Below are 14,542 nucleotides of genomic sequence, written 5' to 3'. Positions count from 1 at the left end.
TTTTTTCATAGTTTGGCTGGTGGTGCGACTTATACACAGATGCGACTATATATCAAAATATATTATTTCACATGTTTCACACTGACAGCCGCAAGAGGGCGCTCTAGGCTTGTGTACTAGTATCTGCTACTCCTGAACCACTGAAGATTTAAAAAAGGGTAATCGAGCAGCAGAAAGAAAGGTTGGAGTGAGCGAGAAACTTGTGAGTGACTGGCGAAAAGCGGAGGTTACTCTTACTGCAGTGAAGAAACCAAAAAAAGCTAATCGCGAGCTAAGAGCTAGATGGCCACAACAAGAGGACGGAGTTTGAAAATGGGTGCTTGAACAACATGCTGCCGGGAGAGGCTTGTCAACAGTACAGTTATGCCTCCATGCCCAGGTAGTTGCCGAGGTGCGACTTATACTCCGGAGTGACTTGTATTTTGCATTTTTTGGCAGGTGCGACTTATACTCCGGATAATATGGTACATGGAGTAGGAGTTTTGATTGTGAAGTGTCATCAGCATTAGTAAAACATAGGAGACATGACACCAGTACGCATCCATGGTAGTGTTGAAAAAACAGTTTTCCTACCATCTAAATTAATAATTCAAGAGAAATGTATAATGGCATTCAAAGTCATATGATTGAAACCCATGAATTGTTATGTCCCAACAAAAGTTTTGATTTAGTTTTGTGTAAACCATGGCCAGAGACACAATCAATTGATCAGATCTTAATCAGGACTGTTGCGCTCTGTGTGAATTGGGTGGAAAGGCCTATTTTTAGCCGTGGGGTAATCTCTGCTAAGAGCCTTTCAGGGCCGTTTCACTTGAACCTGGCCAAAATATACTAAGCCAATAATCCACCCCCCAATACACACCACTGTAACCGCCCGTAACACATAGCAACGACGCCGCGCGATAAGAACCGGCCTCTCCCTGTATTAGTTAATAGTGTACTCTTTGAAACGCCACACTCAAGAAACACCTTATCTTCTCAGACCAAAAGAAATAATGTTTGCATAGAGATAAAACAAAAGCCCTGATCAGAGTCTGAAGACAAAGCGTGTGAGAGAGATAGCACTAGTGAGCGCACGCTAACGTTAGCAGCATGAGGAGGAGGAGGAGGGAGGCCCGGCCAGACAGAAGGAGAGAGTAGGAGAAGGAAAAAGCCTTCAATCAGGGAGAGATATGATTGATAGTGAAGCGCGATTAGTGCTAGGCCACGGGCAACTTCCTCCATCCAGGAAACAGCCATCGATCCCGGGATAGTGTAGGTGTGCGGAGTGCCTGATGAGCCAGAAGGAGAAGCAGTCTAGTCTGGTACTTGTGATCTCATTCAGTTAGGACATTCTGGGGTAATCACAATTGTAGAGCGTCATAATGTATCGGCACATTACTGATACTGCAGTATTAGCACAACATCTATATTAGAGGCCGACCAATATGGATTTTTCTAAGGCCGATGGCGATATTTTGGGATGTTAATTTTCCGATGCCGATATTTTTGGCTGTTTTTTCAAAACAAATACTTGGCCGCTCCAGCACTGGACTATTTTCTTTTATTACTTCAGGAGATCCAATCATAGTTTCAATCCCAGCTTTGATTAGTTGTCATTAGCATTAGCATATTGCTACTAGCACTAGCACTTGAATTCTCCAGATTGTGCCCTTCAGAATGACATGCAGCATATCCATATTGATGGAGGTTTAGTGAAAGTTGTGTTTAACAAACTTGAAGCTAACCAATTTTCTCTGGAAGTCTCTATCATTTTCGGTGCCGGAAATATCGTCTTTTTTTGGCACAAGATCGGCCAACAGCCAATATTGTAAAATCTCCAAATATCGACTATATATCGGTCGGCCTCGAATCCATATCAGAAGAAGCCACAGTGTATTGCAAAAATCCTGACATCTTCCATCTGACTGAGGTTTACACATCTTTTGCTAACCCAGCCTCAAACAAACTCTATCCTCATAACTCAAAACTGTATTAGAGATTTGGTCCTTATTTTGACACATTGGTCTGGTCATGTATTTGCTAAGCTTTGACAATATATGTATGCTACTAAATTATGTGCATGATTCGTTCCAGAGCAAGCTTAAACTTCACAAATACATCGTACTGTGTTTGGGGTGCAACTTTTTGCCTTAAACTCAACAACTCACACGAGTGCAATTGAACAAAACTTGAAAAGTCTTCAGTTTGAGCCTGAAATCCCCCCGTTGTTACCCTGGTCCTACTTAAACTTTATTGTGCTTACTTACTTACGCTCCCTTTAGCGTCTGCCTCCCGTACTGTACATGTGAAGCACTAGTCCTCTACTTGAGAGTGTAATTTGAAGAGCTTTGTCATCCATGCAGAAAAGAGAAACCCGCCCTGTTCGGAGTAAGCTTCATGATGTGCACTGCATGCTTATATCTGCAGCTTATTCCCCCCCCCCTGAAGCATTTAAGTCTTCACAGGCCTCAAATAGTTCAAGAGGCACTCGGAGGCTGATGCACGAGTGACTGGATGACTCACTCGGCGGCCAATCAGAGAGGAAGAAACTGAAGTCAAAGCAGAAGCTCTTAGGCGTTTACTCATTGCCTTCTCAAAACAGCTACTTCCCTTTAGCTCTGCTGAGATGCATGAATATACAGAATGGCTGTGTGGCAAAAAAAAAAGGTGGAATTTTGTGTGTTGCAGCCATTCAGTGCACAATGAGGAAACTATTTATTAAAGTGCCATGGCTTAGAGTCATGTTGCACAATTATCTGTATCGCAACAATGTGTATGAGTTAAGTTTTGGTCATACAATTTCATGTTAGTGTCATTTTGGTCCTGATTTAGTCTAGTCGCCATTCCTGCCACTTTTAAGATGAACGTTTCGTGTTTTGTTTTGTATTTTAATCCCGATGCAGCTCTTTATTATCTCACTTTGATACTTCTCTCCCGCATTTCTTGCTTCATCAGTGCATTTTCGGACTCCCCTCGCTCGGCGCAGAAATCAATTGCCTCTTGTATTAGAATAAGCTCGCAAAAAAAAAAAGGGGGGGGGGGGAGCAAACTTTGTATTTCTTACCCTGAAATTATGTGTGCAGCAGTTTGTGATGCCGTGCTGAAATGAATTTTCCCGAGCCATGATTGAGTTGTTGACCTCTGGAAGCGCCCAAACTGTCTGGTGGTTAATGAATTCCTCTTTGCCGAATGTTTGGGTGGACTTAGCAAGCTAACACCGCTGTCTATAAAACATTGATTTGTTTTACTATAAAACTTTCTTTTTTTTTTTTTCACAATGGCAGCCATCGTACCTGCTCTGGCTCGGTGTTATGTGTGGCGACTAGACGGTACAAATGGAAATCTGACTTCATGTTATTCTGAATGTAAACACATATCTGCTAAACTAAACTATATGGCCGTTGTGGGTAAGGGATTCCAAGTGTCGGATGCTTTTCATGAAGCAGTCGATGGCCATTGATCCCTTCGCTTTTGGCCAGCACCGCACTGCCTTCGCTCGGGGTCAAGTCAGCAATATGTAAAGCGTAAGTGTAAAAACCTACATGAGAAGTATCCATGAGCGAGTAGATCATAGCATTCGATATTGATGCTACAAAGAACACCTTAGCTTTCATTTTTTTTTTCCCCCAACCCCCTCCCCCCTTCTTCTCCAAGAGCGAGCGGCTTTGATCTGCCTCCACCAGGTGCATCGTGTAATGTTCGATTCCAGACTACATGCGAATGAAAGGCGCGCCGAGTATTAAGCGTTTGGCCCCACATGCGCATTGGAAAAGATAACAAAATCTCTGATAACATCCCCCGCAAAGTCATGACACGGATAAGAGGCGTAGGTTCTGCGGTAGTGGCCACCCTTCTACCTGGATCAAGAGAAGTCAAGGTAAAAGATAATGCGTTTATTTAGTAATCAGCAAATAGCTTTTTTGTACGGCCGGCGAGTGGTGAGGCCCCGCCGCGTCTTGATAAGATCGCTCGCTCTCCGGTGTTTCCTTGTCGCCGCCGAGCGCAAATTGAATAGGTGACCTTTTTATGCCGTTGTTGCAGTACTATGCAGGTTTTAACAGCTACCATCAAAAAATGGACAAAATTACCAAAGACGCATGGCTAGGGTAAACCGATTTGTGCTTGAAGAGACATCGGTGGCTCCTTTGAGGAAGTAAGAGTCCAAATCATCGCAAGTTTCGAACCATCGTCCGCCATGCTTTGCTTTGCTTTGCTTTGACGAGTCATAAAGCTGAACCTGATGTGGTTGATGCTGCACTTCTGACATGTTGACTCGTGCGTTACATCACTCCCTTAAAACCGTAGCTCTAAGCTCTGATCTGGACCCCCCCCATACCGTCCATCGGATCACGAAGCGAAAACTGCAAACCCTCGACATTGCTTCATCTCGCATTCGGCAGCGCTGATGACACGGGATCTCTGCATTGTCCGAGCTCACCTCTTGCTTCTTGTTCCACTCCATCCCGGCCCTCCAAGCGTTGGCGGCTTTCCGAGGAAGACATTACTGAGACAAATGAAACGGCACAGTGCACGGATGGGCTTGGCGCGGCCTGAAAGGTCATTGGCCGCCGCCGCCGCTGCTGCTGCTGCTCGTGTCCAGGAGCCTGTGTCTGTGAGAGCGGGATCAGCTGAGGATTGTAAAAACAGAATACTGATTTTGTTTTTTTGTGCAAATACATGTAAATGTCAAATCTATAATTGCCAAAAATCGTGCCTTACATTGGCGTCTACAAACTAGTGATTTCAATGACTATCTGTGACCCCAGTTGACGTAATTGAATTGTATTTTTTATGATAAATGGTTGCAGTTCCAGTACCATTAAGACATTTCTTTTTTTGATATTGTAAAAAGAACAGACATTGCTACCCTTATATATAATTTCCAAGTCAGTGGTTCTATACATTGCTTTCTTCTGGTTCTGACATTATTCAGACCAAATGTACGACTGTTAGGCCCCTTTGAGTCCTAATTTGATGTTGATCTCATTCAAGATCAACTAAGGACTTCAAATATACAAGGTTTTATGAAAACAGAAGTGTTTGTTTGGCTGTGACTTGTCTGCTAATTGGTGGAGAACATAGATAATGATGCAAGTGTTTAAAGATTAGAATGAAACAAAAACTACTGAAGCAACTGTGCTATGTATATGCTACGAGGCTGGCGATACACTTCTCGATGGCGTTGGTGCTTCACCGGCGTTGTTTCGTGTACACACATGCTTGTGCAGCTGATCCCAGGCCGGGAGCGTGGCTGTGTCCGTTTCGCAGCGTGTGAAGAGAAAACAGTCGATTTCCTCCCTGCCTCCCTCTGTTCCTCCAGCACATTATCAACAGTGTAACAGCGTGTTCAAAGGCCCCTTGCTTAGTGGTGCACATTCAGAGCTGCCGACTTAAGCAAACAGCTATTTGCATTCCATTAGGCGGAGAAAGCAAGAAAAAAAAAAAAAAAAAAGCAGAGGGAAGCACCATTCCTCATCCCATCTCGGCATCTCGCTGAATATTACGAACGCGAGGCACCCGATCCTCTGTTGTTGTTGTTTTTTTTTTCCTCCTCCTTCTCCCTCCCGCTGGGAAAGCCACAGTGAGTCCGAGTCTCAGCAATCACAGCAATCAGTGTTTTTGCTGTGCCAAGCCGATCGGAAAGGGACTAGCCAAACTGAAGGAGTGTGTGGCCAATCATTGAGACGCTGGTTATCTGGTGGTGTAAAAGTGCACTCTTGGACCATATGTTTGTCAGCAGCAGTAAGGAGACAGCAGCGGCATGAGGGCGAGAGACGCGGAGGCGCCATTGGTGTGTGTGGCATGGAGCTGTTTGGTTAGCTGCTTGACAATGTGTGGAAAATCCAGCATTTAAAGCAACGGACTGGGTGATTGTCAACCCTGGTGGCCTTGTAGAGAGTGTTGTGTGATCACAGTTTGTCGGATCATTCTACTTTTCTGTTAAATGTATCGATATGACTGCGCTTTATTGTCCATCTCCAGATCTCGACCTATTGGTTCACAGTCAGGAAGGATGTTTTGGGTTGATGAGGAACGCCCCCTACTGTGGAGGAGACCCACACAGACACAGGGTTATCACGCAAACTCCACAGAAAACTGCCAGCATTGGTCCAGGACTTGATATGAGGGATTTTTTTACCCCATAGTTGTACCGGCAAGGAGTGGAGCATGTGTGCACCCATGTGACAGGAAGGGCTGATGTCAGCACATGTAAGACAGGAGATTTTCAACCACCACAGAAGGGAAACCACTTTCATCCCATGGGTCGCCATCTTGGATCAAACCTCTATCAGTTTTCTAGATCCTCTCTTGGTTTCCCGATTCCTTCTCTCGTTCCTCACAGTGCAGTAACTTCCTCAAATGGTCCCCCCGGAGATGTCCCGAGCTTTAATGTCGACAGTATGGGCAGTTTCCCCGCGAATATGGCGCTCGCGTGTAGAATCCTCGACAGTAACGGACATCTGGCATGCAAACACTGCTTCATCGTTGCCATTTTGTATTTAAAAGAGCGGTAACGGCGGCGTGTGCGGGCGGAATGACAATGACCTGGCAGCGGATGCTTGATTTCTATTAAGATGGACAAAAGTGGATTTTTACGTGCAGACTAGGGAATCTGGACACTAAAGTTTGAGGCTATGTTGTGTAGGGGTTCTGGGTTGAATTCCTTGATCTCAAATGAACTTTTCCCAACGATTTGCGTCCAAAGATCTGAAGCAGCGAGTTCGGTTTTAAACAGCTCCCGAAATGCAAGGCACACTATTACCCGCGTAGTAAATCAGAACACTACTTAAGCCGTGTGGTACGAACCCAGTCTTAAGTATAACGTCGTCTTCACATTTAGTTTTATGATTTGGAACACCATCGGAGTGAGCCACACGGGGCGCTTACAGCGGCGTTATGTATGGTCTCGGTACGGCCCATAATCACCCTCTCTCCATCTCAGTAAGCCCGTGCTAAATGACCAGACGTCTCCGCTGGCTGCGCTGATTTGTCTCCTCATACCTTCCGTCTCCTGTCCTCCCCGCCCCGCTCGCACCCCCCCCCCCCCACACTTTTTTTTCACCGCCTCCTCCTCCGTCGCCATATGCTGCAGCCGAGGCGACCAGGCGACGTGTCAGGCCCGACCGATCCCCTTAACAGCACGGTCCTGACACTGATTTATTTGTTCCAAATTCTGGGGGCCACAGGGATAATCACACAGAATGACATTATTTGTTTATCAAATCCGCCGCCCGCTTCTCTTGTGTTGATGGGGAAGGCGCTGCACTTTCTTCCTCTTACCTCTAGTCCTTTTAATGGCAACACTGGCACACGTAAAGAAGAAAGGAGTTTTACTTTGATCCTCAAGTTGTGCCATAGTATTTTTGAAAAAAGCCTGCATAGGAGAGGACCATTAACCCTGAGCGTGAATTCAAAGAGTTCTGTGGCTAATTGGAATGAAGCAATCGACGATATATTAATATCCATCACTGGGAGTCAGCTGTATTTTATGGATGCTTTGTGTCACGAGCAGCTGGTTACCATTTGAGGGGCGATGAGGAAGAGAGAAGAGTGGTGTGAATGAAATGTACTTTAAATACCAGATGACCCGTTAAATGCCTGATATTATATCTGTGAGTGAGTGGCAGTCACATGTTCGGCCCTCTTGTTGAGATTAGCGCAGCGCTGCCCAATGAGAGGCCCGCTGTATCTTTGTGAGTTGGAAGTAGTTGCAGAGACACTTTTGCACAGTACAAAGACATCCCTAATGCATTTCTTTTTCCCCTATGTTTCCACACTTTCCTGTTCCGGTTTCATGCAATTCCACTCCTGATACACCCTGTGTTCAGCCCCATGACATTGTGTGGGCCATATACGCTCCAGTGAAGTTCCAGGCTGTAACTTTCTTCCGGCTTCTTTTAACATGTAAATACTGCTTCTATTAAAAAAAAAAGGAAATGTTAAATGTGATCCCTGGCAAACATATTGCATGCTTGGAATCCTCAAGAAGTAATTAGCCGATTTAATTTGGCCGTTTGCCCCCGCGTCGCAGGCCGCGTGTTTGTTTAAAACTTCACCCTCTTATCAGCTGTGTGAATAGTATCTCTGGGGACACAATGCTGTGGTGGAGCTCAATAAAAGAGTTAAAGGCAAGGACAATCTCAAAGACAGGCTGTCTGATAACAAAAGGGCCTCACCTAATAATCAACTACTGGACTTTTCTTTCTTTTTTTTCTCCTCCTCACCGCCACAGGAGGCTTGGGTGACGGAGGGGGGGAGACGGTGCCAGCACTTGCCAGCATGTTTTATGGCTCATTGAAGCATTTGGAATAAAACAGCCTGAAAATGGCACCCTTTAGAATTGCGGCGGGGTTAATATATTGTGATCCCACAATTAGCCCAGGATTGTTAAGATCTCTTTAATTCGGCGAGGTCCATTAAGCGGGATGGGCAAGAAAGTGTTCCCTCCGAGACAATTTTTCTCTCCTCTCCTTTGTTCTCGCTGCCCCCTTTTCCTCTCAGCAGCTGCTGTTGTAATCAGAATAAATGGACGTAGTCGGCAGCACGTTGCCAGGTTATTTTGGCATCCACCTTTTTAGGCGCCGTTCCTTATGTCCCGCCACACTCACATACCGTTCAAGAAGTAACAAAAGCCTAAATCGTCAGCTGATAATTTCAAGCCCTTCTTTTCCTCACCTATAGAATGTAGTGTTGCACGATTTGTGTGGGGTTTTGACGGATGCCCTTCCTGATTCCTCTCTATATTGACTCTATATTAGTTGGTATTTGAATTGGAGACACTTGATATTAGTCTTCCAGTAGTTGTTGTAATATGACTGAGGTTGTATCACGCAACTGTACAGGGAGATACAATAGATACAGACGGCGTCTCGTCATAGAAGGGGGCGTGGCTTCGCCGAGGGGAAATCTTCAGGGGAAAACACAGTTTGTCACAGTTTTTAGCCGTTTTCTGGCGAAATATAAAGTTATTTATCACATACAAATAAAGTCAAGTCTGAATCGGGTCCATATCGATGTTTATTCACAGCAGATTGTTTAGTAGAAGCGAAAAAACGGCAGTCGTAGCTAGCGTTAGCATTAGCGCGATGCTAACATGTAGCATCATGTTAGCATTCCCCATTTTTTATGTATTTATGGGCTGTTGAACCACTTTGCTCCTCCCCATGTCTTTGGAGCTGTATTTACTTAAAAACTATATTCATAATTCAGCATTTGTCATAGTTTTTTAATAATTAGTTTAGATTTTTCTCCAAATTGTTTTCCCCCTTAACTGTTTTCAAACATGACCATATATGGGCGATTCCAGAGATGCCGTCTGTATCTATGCCTCTTCCTCACCTTACACTTGACCATATCCCAAATGTTAAAGGGGCTAGAAGCAAGTTGGCCCTTTTATACTCACTACTGCCACCTCGGGTCTTATGGGTAACTGCAACTTCTATATTAAGCCTGTGCTTTGGACCCGAATTAACAACTATTTGAGTGACAGTGCAGGATTTGTGAGGCAGTTGTGGTGATTATGTCTGGGCTCATTCTACACCTTATGACATGGCTGGAACATGTATGGGGAGGAAAATGCAGAATTTGAACATGTTTAAACTCCATGTAGTCCCTTTAAGTGTCCACAGAAGCCTTCCCTGTAAAAAGAAAATGTGCAATGTTAATATTGGCACAGGTACACTTGCCTTACGTCTGGCTTAAACACAGTAGTTGATTTTCTGCACGGGTTTGTTTGCTTCAACTCCAGCGCCCCCTCATGGACAGTCAGCCCGACATCGCCCTCTCTCCTCTCAGTTACGAAAGATCAGTGCAGTTTGCTCTGAAGGCCGCTTCTAAATCCCCACTTGGCCTGAGAGTGACTTCCCTCAGACCCGTAGCTGCAGCAGCAGGAGGAGGAGGTGGAGGACAGTCACGACTTAGACTTTTACAAGTGTCTCTTTGAGAATATGAAAGTCCCTTCGGGGTTATCCTCCGTCATACACTGCACCGCTGGGAACTGGGCTGGTGGAAGCTGCTCGCAAGGGATTGAAATTATTACACTGGCGAGCTCTCACTGAATATTCCCAACCCTAGAAACCTCTCTTGCTATCTAGCATTTTGAATTTTCTCAAATTGACACATGCATAATGTAAATAATCTGCCAAATATTCCTAGTTGTATTGTTTTTTCTTTTACATTTTATACATTCTGACTTTTAGACTGCTTCTACCTTATATGATCAGGGATTCTGTATTTAAACATACTTTTTTTAGTGCCAAATCTCCACTTTAGGGAATGCATTACTTTAGGCATTATAGAGGTTACACAGATGGCGTTCTCATTACACACTTATTGGTCATAATCTAAAATGATCCAACTCCCGGCTTCTCATCCGTGGGCTGTATATTTAGGCGAAGAAAAGGCTAAAAGCTCCATCAACAGCTAATACCCTGCCGATCCTAATGCCCAGGTAATAGCTCGAAAAAAAGGCTACACCATTTTTAGCGAGACCGGCTTTTTTGGCTTGCGTCGATTTTTGGCAAGTAATTAGACAGAATGCCACATCATACCGGGCAATTTCCTGCGAGGCTCTTCCCCAAAAGCCACCCCCCCCGTCCCCTCCCCTCCCTCTGTGTTGGCTTATCTTGAAATATGCCCCCTTTATCATTTTTAATAATGTTGGAAGGAAAATCTACTAAATGAACGTCTCATTCGCCCGGCTGCTAGCGAGCAAAAGGTATCGGCGTTATCTTGAAATGGAAACAAGAGGAAGGAAAGGCATTGAAATTGGTACAAATTCACGGTGGATGCAGAGGAGCAGCCAGCGGGGGAGGTTGGAGGAGGAGGAGGAGGACGGGGGGGGAGGCTGGAGCACCTCGTCGTCGCGTATCATGGTGGCTAATGCTAATCTACTTGTGTGCATGAAGGGATTTGTTCTTGTTGGGATAGCCACGTAATGTCCCATGGTGATGAGGCTGTTTATCTTTCCGCCGGCTCCAAGTCCCCCCGGGTTTCTCACAACAACTTGCACATCCTTTTAAAGAGCGAGGCAAAAAAAAATAAAAAAAAATAAAATACGCTCGTGGAAAAAGACGTTTGTGTTGGAAATGTTTGACTGGCGCTTAGGACTGTGTCTTGACTTGACCTCTTAACCCCCGCCTGAACCGAGCACTTTTTTCCCAGTTCAGCTTTACCCAAATCTAAAGGCTTCTTGACTGGAGTTCACAGCCTATAGGCCTGTAGCGCCTTTTTCAGTCACTCTTTGGACCTATTTTGTCACGTTTTTGTTGCTCTTTTGACCTTTTTTGACACTTTTTTTTCCTTTTTTGACTAGTTTTTTGCCCCTTTTTGTGATGCTTTTTTTATTCTTTTTTTTAACACTTTTTGTGTATTTTTTGACACTTTTTTGAGTCTCTTTTGACACTTTTTTGATGCTTTTTCGAGTCTTTTTTGGCACATTTTGGATGCTTTTTTGAGTCTTTTTTGGCACATTTTGGATGCTTTTTTGAGTCTTTTTTGGCACATTTTGGATGCTTTTTTGAGTCTTTTTTGGCACATTTGGGATGCTTTTTTGAGTCTTTTTTGGCACATTTGGGATGTTTTTTACCCCTTTTTGACCCATTTTCATTGCTTTTTTAATGCGTTTGTCACTTTTTGTCCCATTTCCATAGGTTTTTTGTGACTTCTTCAGCCTTGTTTTCTCTCATTTTTGTCTATAACTTGATTTCTTGCTGGGTTCACGTTAACCTGCAAACTTTGCTCTGGGGTTTTTCTAATTGAGCTGTGAATAATCATAGACTTTGTTTTTTTTTTTTTTTGCTAGGTTGAGTATCTATTTCAAACCCTGGTGGTATTATCCGCTCCTCTGTGTCTGTTTTCCTCACATTTGGTGCATCATCTCGGCCATTAAGCGGCCAGCTGCAGCAACTGTTCTGGCACATCAAAGTGGAGCTGAGCGGCACGAACAAGCTGTCTCTCTCAGCCCACAAAAAAAGGAAAAAAAAAAATTAAATATAAAAGTGGAGAACCGCTTGTTTTCATGAGCAACAGCTAATACGCTTCCATCATTACTGCATGTTTTCATACGTTTTGGTCTAGCTTTGGTTATGTAGTGGCAACGGTGTGCTATCCTCCACTAAAGATGCAATGTTAGTTTCCAGACCACAGCCACCCAAGCTCTTTCCACTCTTCCCCAGATACTTGCTATTTGTCAGCCTCCGTAATGGGTTTTTCGGGGGGTAGATATTATTTTGGTCCAGTAAGCTGCGTGCTTAAAATATGAGTGACAGGCTTGACTCACTTTTGCAAGAAGCGGAATTTAGTTTTTTAAAGAAAGCTGCCAGAAAGCAGCCCGCTCTGCTCCGGCAACAAAATTGAATGGAAAAATACATCTTCTGACTTTATTAAAAGTGGGCTATATTATGCCTTTCATCAGGCTTTCGGAATTAATTTGGGACCTCTGGATTCCTCTATAATTCTTGTTTAATAACTTGGCTATACTTCTACTTTAGAAAACATGCATGCTTCTTTACTAGTTTGCTTCACCCATGCAATTACATACAGCCATATTAGTAACTGCACACTACCATTAATGCCGCTTGCTTTTCAGCTTTTCTTAAATAGATACAGTATGATAAATGATCTCTAGCAGCATCTGAAAAAGTCTCACCAGAAGAAGCCCAAGTAGTCCAATTTGAGAACCACAGTGGCAGATTGCGTGCATTCACCACAAAGTCCAAAACAAAACCGTCCCCCCGACTAAAACGCCCTGTGTCTTCTGTCTCTCCATTTGTCTGTGTGTGTCTCCCTCGGATTCCCGCTTCCTAAGAAGATAGATGAAGAAAATGAGGCCAACTTGCTGGCAGTGCTTACAGAGACCCTGGACAGCATCCCGGTGGACGAGGACGGATTGCCTTCGTTTGAGGCCTTGGCAGACGGGGACGTGACCAATGCCAGTGACCAGAGCTGTCCCTCCTCCCCCGACGGCTCCCCGCACACCCCTGAGCCCGAGGAGCCTTCCCTGGTAAGACGCATGCCCAGCCTCCCCCACCCCCACACCCCCTCCTCTTGCCATCATCATATCCACCATCCAAACATGTGTTGTTTTGGAGACCTGCCGCCCCGGGTACATGCTGCCAGTCGGTGGTGCACAAAAGATAAGGCACTGTGACAACCCCTTGGCACCAGAAAGGACTATTCTTCTCACTGATGTGTGGTCATAACCGACTCGGGCCACATTTCCCACAATGTGTTCTGAGGCAAATACACTGAGCAGAGGAATAAATGCATTGGATGTGCGGCTAATTACATAACAGTGAGACTATGGCACCCGTTCAATGTTGTAACAAGTGTGCTCGGGCCAACCGCGGATGTAACTGTCATGGTTTCTGGAATCGAACTGGGACATAATTAAAGTGTTTGAAAAAGAGAATAGAAATCTCTGGTCGATATTTTGCCAACTGACTTTACAAACTTGTCTGGTAAATAGAACGTTATTAGAGATGCACATTTTTAAACTTCATTTATCGCCATGATATTGGATAAAATGACTAAACTATGCCAATGCAGGGCAGTGCTATGCAACATAAAAGCATAATAAGGGAAAGGAGGATTTTTAGGCATCCGCTATGGACAAGATAAGATAAGATAAGCCTTTATTGATCTCACAATGGAGAAATTCACTTGTTACATTCAGCTCTTAAGTAAAACACTCAGGGTGTGCAAAATACACAGGAAATGTGCAAACAATTAAATAGTAAATAGAGGTATCTTGTAGACAGTGACTACCAAAAACGTTCATATACAGAAGCATTGGTGGAAATCAGTCATGACCACCACTGTCGGTCATCACATAACGCTTTAGTCCACAGCTTACAGTCCCCGTTCATTTAAACCCAGTGCAAACACTTTATGGAGTTTACAAACCTCACCTCGTGGAGGAGCTATGCTGTCATGGTGATGATTTGCATGGTTGTCTCACTTGTTTTGCGAGGTGTCAGGGCTTGGTCCAGAATGCAGGAAATCACATCTAAATCCTTTGCACCCTGGACATAAGCATTCAAACAAGTCATTATGGATTCCCCTCATTTCAGTATGAACTTAACTAGTTGGAGCAGAATGAAAGACTTTCTGGTTCAACTAACATAAAATAAGAAATAGATACTAGTGCAGGAACTTTAAAAAAAAAAAAAATCCACTTCTAACATTCAGCATCTGGTTTAATATAGTTAAAGCAGTGCTAATAGCAGTACTTCAGTACTTAATGGGATGGTTGGGGGGTCTTTCATCTCCCCCTGGTGTCTCTGGCCAGAAAAGCACAATTGAAACTTGCTGACATTAGTGTACCCGGAGCGCAATGCACACTAATGGAATCACGAAGAAGAAGCTAGCAGGCTAACGGGAAAAGCTAACTGCGGGCTAGCGCCACTGAAACAGTATGTACAGCCAAGTTTGAGTGGAAAAAATGATCTCCATTGTGTAATTGTATGTACAATGTCCCTCTCTCCCTTTGTCTTTTCTGTCAGCGTAGTATTTACTCTCATGGACGATTCATGAGTTAAAAAACGTAACATGCTACGAC

At 44.2% G+C, this 14,542-nt stretch overlaps 1 protein-coding gene across 6 annotated transcripts in view; it reads left to right on the top strand.

Moving 5' to 3' along the window:
• Positions 1-14,542, top strand: part of ppargc1a (peroxisome proliferator-activated receptor gamma, coactivator 1 alpha) — a 308,069-nt gene that overhangs the window by 270,329 nt on the left and 23,198 nt on the right. For 5 of the 6 annotated variants that reach the window (XM_079580341.1, XM_079580345.1, XM_079580343.1 and 2 more), the window contains exon 3: positions 12,791-12,985. In XM_079580341.1, the coding sequence (XP_079436467.1) occupies positions 12,791-12,985 (195 nt within the window). The remainder of the gene's footprint in view (positions 1-12,790; positions 12,986-14,542) is intronic. The other variant, XM_079580342.1, reaches the window with a different exon arrangement.

Source organism: Gobius niger, assembly GCF_951799975.1.
Source record: "Gobius niger genome assembly, chromosome: 21".
In the NCBI taxonomy this organism is placed as follows: domain Eukaryota; kingdom Metazoa; phylum Chordata; class Actinopteri; order Gobiiformes; family Gobiidae; genus Gobius; species Gobius niger.
The sequence above is the reverse complement of the archived record's forward strand: the minus strand, read 5'-3'. Positions and strand labels throughout refer to the sequence as shown.